Source organism: Triticum aestivum, chromosome 2A (genome assembly GCF_018294505.1).
Source record: "Triticum aestivum cultivar Chinese Spring chromosome 2A, IWGSC CS RefSeq v2.1, whole genome shotgun sequence".
NCBI classification, from domain to species: Eukaryota; Viridiplantae; Streptophyta; class Magnoliopsida; order Poales; family Poaceae; genus Triticum; species Triticum aestivum.
The window spans coordinates 352,748,980-352,759,069 of NC_057797.1; the positions used below are offsets into that span (position 1 = coordinate 352,748,980).

General features: G+C 44.0%; 1 protein-coding gene across 2 annotated transcripts; it reads left to right on the forward strand.

Moving 5' to 3' along the window:
- Positions 1-4,438: 4,438 nt before the first annotated feature.
- LOC123185270 (uncharacterized) lies at positions 4,439-5,961 on the forward strand. Of its 2 annotated transcripts, XM_044597201.1 has the most exons (3): positions 4,439-5,122; positions 5,368-5,422; positions 5,548-5,961. In XM_044597201.1, the coding sequence occupies exons 1-3, from the start codon at positions 4,942-4,944 to the stop codon at positions 5,615-5,617; spliced, it is 306 nt and encodes a 101-aa protein (XP_044453136.1). In that variant the 5' UTR covers positions 4,439-4,941; the 3' UTR covers positions 5,618-5,961. The 2 variants fall into 2 exon arrangements, with proteins under 2 accessions (XP_044453136.1, XP_044453135.1); XM_044597200.1 differs by having other exon boundaries at positions 5,368-5,961.
- The last annotated feature ends 4,129 nt before the right edge of the window (positions 5,962-10,090 follow it).

The window sequence follows — 10,090 nt, forward strand, 5'->3', positions numbered from 1 at the left end:
GGCTGGTGGAGCGGGGGAGAGGGTGCGGGGGGTGCTCGGTGGTGTGGGGGACCAGATCTGGCGAGGTGGGATAGCGATCGAGATGGAGGGGGGTCGAGATCGAGTGTCCATGAAATTTAAAAAATATTCATGAGTTCAAAATTAAAGTGCCCATGAAATACAATCGAGAAATGAAGGCTACGATTTAAATACAATCGATCTTAGCTAGCTATCTATTCACAATCTTCTTGCCATTCTTTTTTGCAAATGGAGTTCTTCTATGGAACGGACGTCCTTTAGGTAGGGTGGTCCTGCTTCTTCCTGTGGTGTATGCTGCTACTTCATCATCGTCGTCATGTTCGATCTTCGGGTCGCCGTACTTGTCAAAGTCTTGCTCATTGGCTACTCCATCCATTCTGATGATCTTCCTTTTGCCTCTCCTCACGACAACACGACTGGGCTTTGATGGGTCGGTAATGAAGAAGCATTGGTCCACTTGGGAAGCCAGTACCCATGGCTCATTTTTCGCGGTGACGTTTGCGCCCACGGTCTTGGATTTGGCTTCGGGTATAACCATGGTGGTGAAATACCGGTCTTCTTTTAGGACACTCTTGGCCCATCTGACACGGAACATCGGGACCTTCTCTCCAGCGTAGCTCAGCTCCCAGATCTCCTCGATCCTTCCGTAGTATCTGTCCTTGTCATTACTGGTGTAGGATTCCATCGTTACCCGGAGTTCTGATAACCATCGCTCTTCATGTCTTTGTCCTGGTGTAGAATGTGTAGCCGTTGATATCGTACGCCTCATAGGTCATCAGGTTGTGCTCGGCGCCCTGTGACAAGGCGAATATGAGTTGTTCTTCCGCGGAAGAATCCTCATGTAAAGGGTACGACAGAAGCTTCTGCTTGAACCAACATGTGAAACATGAGTTGTGCTCTTTGATTATATCTCCGTCCGTCCTCTATTGGCCTCGGTCATTGTACGTCTTCTCAATAAAGGTTTTGTGTTCTACCACCCAAGGATCGACCACGTCTATGTGTTGTAGCGCGACTAGGTTTTGCTCTTTCAAAGTCGGCGAGTCGACCCTCGAAGTCGACATGCATTTCGCGGCGACCCCATCCAGCGAGCCTGCCGAGGTGCCCGTTGACGGGCAGACCAACTGGGTTCTCGATGCCTAGATAATTCGTGCAGTAGGAGATGCACTCTTCGGTCAGAAAGCCCCTGGCTATGCTTCCCTCTGGATGTGACATGTTGCGAACGTATCCTTTGATGACACCATTCATCCTTTCGAATGGCATCATGCTGTGCAGGAACGTCGGCCCGAGTTGGATGATATCCTCCATGATATGGACCAGCAGATGCACCATAACGTCGAAGAATGCGGGCGAGAAGTACATCTCAAGCTCGCATAGTATCACCACGATCTCTTCCTGTAGCCTTCTGAGTTGCCTCACGCCAACCGACTTCCGAGAGATGACGTCAAAAAAGTTGCATAGGCCAAATAGCGTTTCACGGACGTGCGCGTCCATGATCCCACGGATTGCAACTGGAAGTATCTGCGTCATCAGCACGTGACAGTCGACTTCATCCCGTTGAACTTCTGCTTCGCTGGGTCTAGGTATCTGCTTATCTTCCTCACGTAATCGTAAGGAAGTTTTACTCCTACGAGGCAGGTGAAAAACTGCTCGATCTCCTCCTGACTTAGAGTGAAGCACGCGGGAGGGTAGTCATTTCCCGTCTTCTTGGCCTTTTTGCCTTTGCGACGACTTTCTGTGTCCTGCTTCGCATCATCATCATCATCATCATTAGCGTGAAGCTCCTGCCTGATGCCCATTGATTTCAAGTCTGCTCTTGCTTTCGGCCCATCTTTGGTCCTCTCTGGCATGTTGAGCAGGGTACCAAGAAAACTCTCGCACACGTTCTTCGTGATATGCATGGCATCAAGGCTGTGAGGCACACGATGGATCTTCCAGTATGGCAAGTCCCAGAAAACAGACCTCGTTTTCCATACCTTCAGCAGTGGCTCTGGCGCCTTTCGCTTCTTTTCCGGCAGTGGGCAATCTTTCCAATTTTTCAACATTCCGTCTATTTCCTCGCCGCTCCTCGTATGCGGCGTCTTCGGGGTTCGGTTTCACCATCGAACAGATCCTTGCGTTTCCTCCACGGGTCATCGTCGCGAAGCCACCTTCGATGTCCCATGAACACGGTTTTCAAAGACCCGGGATCTCTATCTAGCTGGCGATACGTTGTGTCATCCATGCACCTGACGCATCCAGAAAATCCGTGGACCACCTGCCCCGCGAGATATCCGTAACAGAGATAGTCGTGCACCGTCGTGAGCAGGGCGGCTCTCATAGGAAAATATTCTTTCTCTGCGGCGTCCCACGTATTGGCTGGCGTTTTCCACAGCGTGTCTAGCTCCTCTTTCAGCAGCCCTAGATACAGATTGATGTCGTCCCCTGGTTGTTTCGGCCCTTCAATTAGCATACTCATGTGAATGTACTTCCTCTTCATGCACAACCAGGGGGGAAGGTTGTACATCCACACAAACACAGGCCAGGTTCTATGTGTGCTTCTCTGGCTGCCAAATGGATTGACTCCATCGGTGCTCGCGCCCAGCATGATGTTCCTTGGATCCTTCCCAAATTCTGGGTGTTCGAAGTTCAACACTTGCCACTGGCTCCCATCCTTAGGGTGACTCAGCATCTTGTCTTTTTTATTTATCTCCGGGTCATTTGCGTCATCTTCTCGCTTCTTCTCCTCCCTATCTGCGTGCCAACGCAGGAGCTTTGCTACCTTAGGGTCCGTGAAATACCGCTGCAGACGAGGAGTGATCGGAAAGTACCACACCACTTTTCGAGGAGCTTTCTTCCTCTTCTTGTATCGAGTGACGCCGCACACCGGACATATGGTAGACTCCGCGTGCTCGTCCCGATAAATGATGCAATTGTTCATGCACACATGGTATTTCACGTGTAGTAAATCCAGAGGACACACGACTTTCTTCGCCTCCTCGAAACTGGTCGGGCACTTGTTCCCCTTGGGAAGACGTTCGTGCCAGAATGACATGTTCTTGTCGAAGCTTGCGTCGGTCATTTTGTGTTTTACCTTCATCTCCAGAGCCATGAGCGTTACTTTCAGGCGGGTATCCTCGGGTCTGTATCCTTTATACAATGGAGTAACCGCGTCTATCTCCAGTTGATCCAGCTTGGCTTTCTCTCGGGCGGCAGCTCTTGCGTTATCCGTCCGCTTGAGAAGCAGCTCTTGAATATGAGGGTCCTGCGCCCAGCCCATCGATGGTCCATCGTCGTCTGCTCCGCCGGCATCTTCATCTTCATGATCATGCCCTTCGTCTGCTCCAGCATCTTCCTCATCATCATGTCCGGCATCTTCTACATGATGACTGTGTACAGCATCACCGTCGTGATCATGTCCTGGAGATTCTTCGTCTTCTCGCCCGCCTGAGCCGCAGTGGTTGTCTTGCTGCCCTTCCTCATTTCTTGCCCGACCCCCATGGACGACTTTATAGTCATCTTCATCACCTTGCCACTGATAGCCATCCATGAAACCACGCAAGAGCAGGTGGTCCTGCACCTGCCCGAAATCCGGGTCCGCAATAAGGCTCTTCAGCTTGCATCTTCGACACGGACATCTTATCTCCGTCTCGTTCTTTTGAAGCATCTCGGCCTTCGCGGAGCTCAAAAACCTATTCACGATGCCTTCGGTCATCGTGCAGACCATGGTCGCCTGCGGGGTAGAGCAAAACAATATTTTAGAACCAAAAAAAAATTGGCATGACTTTCCCTAAAAATAGGACCAAAAAGAATGCATAGTGCCAAAATTCTCGCCGAAACGAAAATGAATCAACATTCCAGCAAAATATTGGCAACTATCGCATTTTAAATACCAGTACCTGCAAACACAAACATATATGCAACACCACAAACATATGCAACACCACAAACATACATAGATCTAGTTAGGCCACAAAAAGTGCATGTGCACGTTGTTGGAGTGAGCTAGGGAGAAGAAAAGTAGATCTACAACATGAAGATAGCTTTCCCATTACTTACTTATCAAAAAAAGTTAATTTCTTCACTTAATTTTGATGAATCTATGGTGCAAATGAGGTGAGGAGGAGGAGGCAGCCGACAAGCTTGGAGAAGGAGGTGGAGGGAATGAAGTGGGGAAAGTGAGTGTGTAGGTGTGGCTGTCCAAAATATCTAGCTGGACCCAGGTTACTAATGGCGCACCACACAGCCATGCGCCATTAGTAACTCAACATACTAATGGCGCACCTCCTGGCCATGCGCCATTAGTAGTTTTGCAAAAAAAGTAAATATATATATATATAGGATAACACTATTTTAATACCAGGATTAGAATAACTATTTGGATCACAGTCGCTGTATATATAGGACACGGGCAAGATTTTCCCGAGATCCAAAAGCTATCAGACTGCGATCTTCCCTGATCCCCCTCCACCTTCTCCGACTCGCTGCCCCACCCTTCTCCCGCAACCCGGCTAGTCTCCCCGGCGTGCTGGCGCCGACCCGGACCTCGCCGGCACCCCGCGCGCCTCCTTCGCTGCCACCATCCAGTGAGTAGCCGCCACAACTACCGCCCCCGAGAGCGCCGGCACGCATGGATCCAGCCGGACCCGACCGGAGTGGGCCAGGGGTGCCCTTCGCGGGCGCTGTGTCGCCGCCGTTGACCGCCATGCCACTGCCGCCCCCAATTCCCCACCACACATTGCCACGCGCGGCGGCCCTCTGCCTCTTGTGCGTCACCGCGAGCCAGCCCCGCGCGAACCACGGTGTTCTGCTGCTAGCTCTAGAAGCGCCCTCAGGCACTGATCCCGTTCTTCCACACGACCGCTGCTGGTCACCCGCCCCAAACGCCGTCGAGCCAGCATCTCCTCCAAAAAATCTGATGGCGGAGGGCCCCTGCTCCTCAATGCCATGGCCGCCCTATCCGCTCGGCCCCCTGGCAATCCTTGCCGCCGCCCTGCCACAGACGTCCACCCTATGGAGCTCCCTCCTCCACTGGTGTCCGGCCGCCTCCCAGTCCCTTGCCACATCTACGCATGGACCTCTACGAGGGGAGAGTTCATCATCTCAGGGCACCACATCAACACTCCAAGTTCGCATTCTTTCTCGATCTCTGTTTTCTGTTGTTCCCTACTATTGTATTGTAACCAGATCAAGCATCGATTCCTTCCCCCGTCTAGTTCTGTCTTCTGTGTTTCTAATTATTTTTCATGTCTGAAGTTCAACTATATCTACAGGCGCAACCGACCCTGACGTGCTCCTGCATATTGATACTGTTGCTGCTGTCAAAATTTCTCTTAACTGAACTTAACTCTTTTTACTGATTGAAATGTGCAGGAGATGTGTGGACCGAGCACTGTGACAACGCAGTAAAGGAAAATAATGCATGCTTGTATGTCTGCGTATTCAACGAGATTTGTTGTAAAAGTTTATTTTTTTTCCTTGTGCGTCAATTGAGCTAACTTTTAAGACGTTTAGAGGCTTCGTGAAATTCTACAAAAAGCTATACGCTGGCAGGTGTGAAGTTCTACCACGGCTATATGCTGGAAGCTGTGAAGTCCTGGCACGGCTCTCCACCAAGTTCTAGTCGATTCAACGTCTACTCTTTCCGTTTTTCACTCTAGTGAGCCATGAGATGCTGCTGGTGCATGTGCTCTTCTACCTCGGAAAGAAGCTACTGCTGCTTCGGATTTGGGTGAACATCCGGTATGGAGATGTGTGTATGCTATGATGAGAAGATAAGGTATATGATTTTTTTATAGACAAAGGTGTGTGTATGCTACGATGAGAAGATAAGGTATTTTTTATAGAATCAACGTGTGGTGGAGAGACATGCACCGCTTTGTCACAAAACCATCAACCGGCTTATATATTGCTTAAATTATTATCACATATGTAATTAGAAGAGCAAGTACTTAGTTTTTCATGGTTTGATGTGTATATTTTGTAATTATTTTTCATTTACAAACCGCTAACCATGTGTTCATTTTTTATTTACTCTTTTGTGGAATGGTTTGATTTGTTTACATAAAAATATTGTTTGCATACTGAGAAAATTTAAATGCAAAAAGAAATGGAAAGTCGACACTCAAAACAATGTTCGTGTAAATTCAAAATGAGCTCATGTATAAAAAATTGCATTTGGGAATATCATCTATTGCTCTCGATTTGTTTTTTTTTAAGAAACAATGTCAAACTCATCATAAACTTGGAAGATAAACGATACCCTACATGGTTTACATGAAACAATCTTAGAACATTCACTAGGAACTAAACTTTGAAGTTCGGCCATGAGAACACACATAGTACAGAGATGAAAAAAAAAGAAAATTTAGAAAAAGAAATACGGACTTCCACGTTTCTAAAAAAAAAATGTGTTCAAATTAAAGTAACATAGTAGTTCAATGTTTTAAAAAGGAATAAGATTTTCCACATCTCAACATTAAAACCAACATTTTAAAAAGTTTTTCTTTAAAAAACGTATTTTCCTTGTTTTCAAAAAATACAAGAAGTTCAACTTCAAAAAAACGGAGCAGTTCAATGTTTATTGAAAATTAGGATTTTTGACGTTACAAAAAGAATCAAACCAAGAAGTCCAATTTTTAAAAAATCCCGCGGTCTCCGGCGCATCTTCTGGCGTCCACCCATCCCATCGTCGTGCTCCCCGGCGCGGCCCCCCCTCCATCATCCCGCCAAGGCCATATTGCCACCATTTCACGCTCGTCGGCATGGCACAACCCTCCATCCGTTGCCACGACACGCAGCTCCAGTTACTTCGCATCCTACGGGAGTAGGGGAGTCAGAGCCGCCACCAGATGTCAAATTTCTTCCTCCTCCTCACACATCTCTGGCCAACCTCTTCCCCACCTTCGTCTTCAACCAAAGATGACCTTCACTCTGCCCACGTGCTAAACTTCTTCCTTCTGATGTTCCATCCTCCCCTCCCGGATGAAAAAACTACATTGCACAGTGGAGTAGAACCGTCGGCCGTGTCGTCTTGCTCCTGCCGCGTCGTTTGTTTGCTGTTCGTGCGCTTGAGTGCGAGAGATAGATTTCTGCAAGAGATTAGGCAGTGCTGTTGTCTTTGTTTTTTGTTTGAACTTGATGTTGTTCGTCGTAAAAGAAATGATAAGATGTGCTTTTCCGGTCACATGGAACATATCCCGTTACTTGAAGATGTTTTTTGAGAGTAATTCTTTGTTTGTTCATTAAGAAAGCCACATATGTTTGTTAAATCGATAGGAGGTTCTTTGTACAGATGGTGTTCCTGTAGAAAAATCAAACTGGCGTTTGAAAATGTGCAGCAAAAGTTCATGTCAAACTAACGGGGCGATTTAAATGTTTATTCTTGAAAAAGTCGAGAAAATTGTACATGCTCTGTAGGTCAAAAGTTTGGCTTTAATTTATGTTTTGCGAAGGTCAAAATGTTGTGTTCGAGAAGGTCAAGTGTGTTATATCAATAAGTTCAAAATAAATTTAAACATGAAGGTAAAACATGCAAGAAAACAAAAAGAAAGGAAGAAGTTCAATTTCTAAAGATGACGCGGTACACAACGTGTAAACCAATGTTGAACGAAAACAAAAAGAAAAAGGAGAAGTTCAATTTCTAAAGATGACGCGGTACACAACGTGTAAACCAATGTTGAAAGAAAACAAAAAGAAAGGAGAAGTTCAATTTCTAAAGATGACGTGTTCGACATGCTAAAAATGTTGAAAGAAAACAAAAAGAAAAAGCAAAAGTTCAATTTCTAAAGATGACGCAGTTTGATGTGCAAACCAATGCAAAAACACACACACAAAATGTTGCTTGGTGTCTTAAAATATTTTATTTCATAAAATACGATTAAAGAAACAAACCAGGAAGTCCATATTAAAAAGATGGAGAAGTTTGATGATTATAAAAAACTCAAATTTTCCTCGTTATTAAAAAAATGGAAACAAGAAGTTCAAAAATAAAATAACAAGAAGTTCAACTTTTAAAAATAGAGCGCTTCAAATTTCATAAAAAAGATTAAGAAAATACCAGGAAGTCCATATTAAAAAGATGTAGAAGTTCGATGATTATAGAAAACTCAGTTTTTCCTCATTATTAAAGAATGGAAACAAGAAGTTCAAAAATAAAATAACAAGAAGTTCAACTATTAAAAATAGAGCGCTTCAAAATTCATAAAAAAGATTAAGAAAAATAAGATTAAAAATTCATAAAAAAACTCAAATATTTTCATGTAACCGAGAGAAGTTCAGGTTGATAACTGCTAGAAGTTCATGTAATACATGGCGTGCATTTTGTATTAAAAAAGAACAAAAAAGAAAAGGCAAAAAGTTTTGTTGTTATAAGTTCAAATCCTTCGTCGAAGAAAGTCAAAAAAATTATTGTGAGAGAGATTTGTACAAAAGGAAATAACATTTGTGTAACACTGACGAATGGATGAGAAAATTACAAACGAAAATACGTCACAGAAGTTCAACTGAAAATAGCAGGAAGTTCACCTACTACACTGAATGAATTTCAGATGAAAAACTTTTAAAATCGTCGCGAGTATGAAAAAACAATCAACACGGGAAAGTTAAGTGCTTACAACAGCTTTCCACCGGTATATCACTTGCTCAATTCCGGTGAGTGGATGAGAGCTACGAGTAGTGGATGGAGACCTATGAGCAAAAAAATCACGTGAAAAACAGAGTGAAGTTCAGGTACACGCGCCGAGAAGTCCAGGTTCTTTACATGGTGCATTTTCGAAGAATCTGTTTCGCGATAAAGGCAGAACGCATGATCCCGCCGTTTTCGAAATTACTTGAAAATGGCTAGGAATCAGAGAAAACCATCAACACGAAAAAGTTTCGCATTTTCCGTAGCTTTTCAGCGTTATATTATTTGCCCCATTCCAATAAAGTTTGTAGAAATTATGGGAAAATAGTTTTTTAACCATTTTCAAAACTGACATAAAATCATAGTGAATTAGGAGAAACAATATATACAAAAAAGTTTCGCATTTCTTCAAGCTTTCCAACGCCATATCATTTGCTGCATTTGGACGTACGATTAAAAAATTAGCTCAAAAATACGAACTCAATGGAACTTGTACCATTTTCTAAATTACTTTTAAACCATTCAAAATTAGAAAACACTTTTAACATAAAAAACTAGAGCATTTTCATAAGCTTTCCAATGCCATATTATTTGCCTCATGGATTAGCCGTTTAGAAATGGCATCAAAAATACGAACTCGGGTCGGTTAAAAAATTAGCTCAAAAATACGAACTCAGTGGAACTTGTACCATTTTCTAAATTACTTTTAAACCATTCAAAATTAGAAAACACTTTTAACATAAAAAACTAGCGCATTTTCATAAGCTTTCCAACGCCATATTATTTGCCTCAATTGGATTAGCCGTTTAGAAATGGCGTCAAAAATACGAACTCGGGTGTTCGGTTTACGAAATTTTACGATTTTCCGAATTACTCTTTAACCGTAGGGAATTAGAGAAAACTTTCAGCATGTGGAAGGAGCGGTTTTACAGCAGCTTTCCAACGCCATATTATTTGCCTCATTCCGATAAACGGTTTAAAAATGTGATCGAAAATACGATTCACGTTTTTTGTATGAAGAAAAAACGGTTTTCAAAACTGCTCTTAAACCGCTTACATTTTGCCAAAATTTTAACTTGGGTCATGATACTGATGTCCATAGCTATTCAACGGTATATCGCAAGCCCCATTTGGACACCTTTTAGCTGAAGTTCAACCTAGTGCTCGGGGAAGGTCAGGCGCGTTACTCGGGAAGTTCATGTTGTGATCAGAATATTATTCTGATCCCGTGATCAGAATAGTGTTTATGTATATAGTGCGCCATTACTAGTTTATATATACTAATGGCGCACCGTGGCATAGTGCGCCATTACTAGTTTAAACTAGTAATGGCGCACTTTGCAACGGTGCGCCATTAGTATTTTTGCAAAAAAAAGAATAAATAAAAATACAGTAGTGGCGCACTCCATGGCTGGTGCGCCATTACTAGTTAGAACTACTAATGGCGCACTTTGCTAGGATGCGTTATTA

Bases quoted from the DNA above. Each gene is read 5' to 3' on its own strand.
- LOC123185270 (XM_044597200.1), top strand. From the start codon at position 4,625: ATGGATCCAGCCGGACCCGACCGGAGTGGGCCAGGGGTGCCCTTCGCG. The intron at 5,123-5,367 runs GTTCGCATTCTT...TGAAATGTGCAG, and splicing joins GCACCACATCAACACTCCAA to GAGATGTGTGGACCGAGCAC.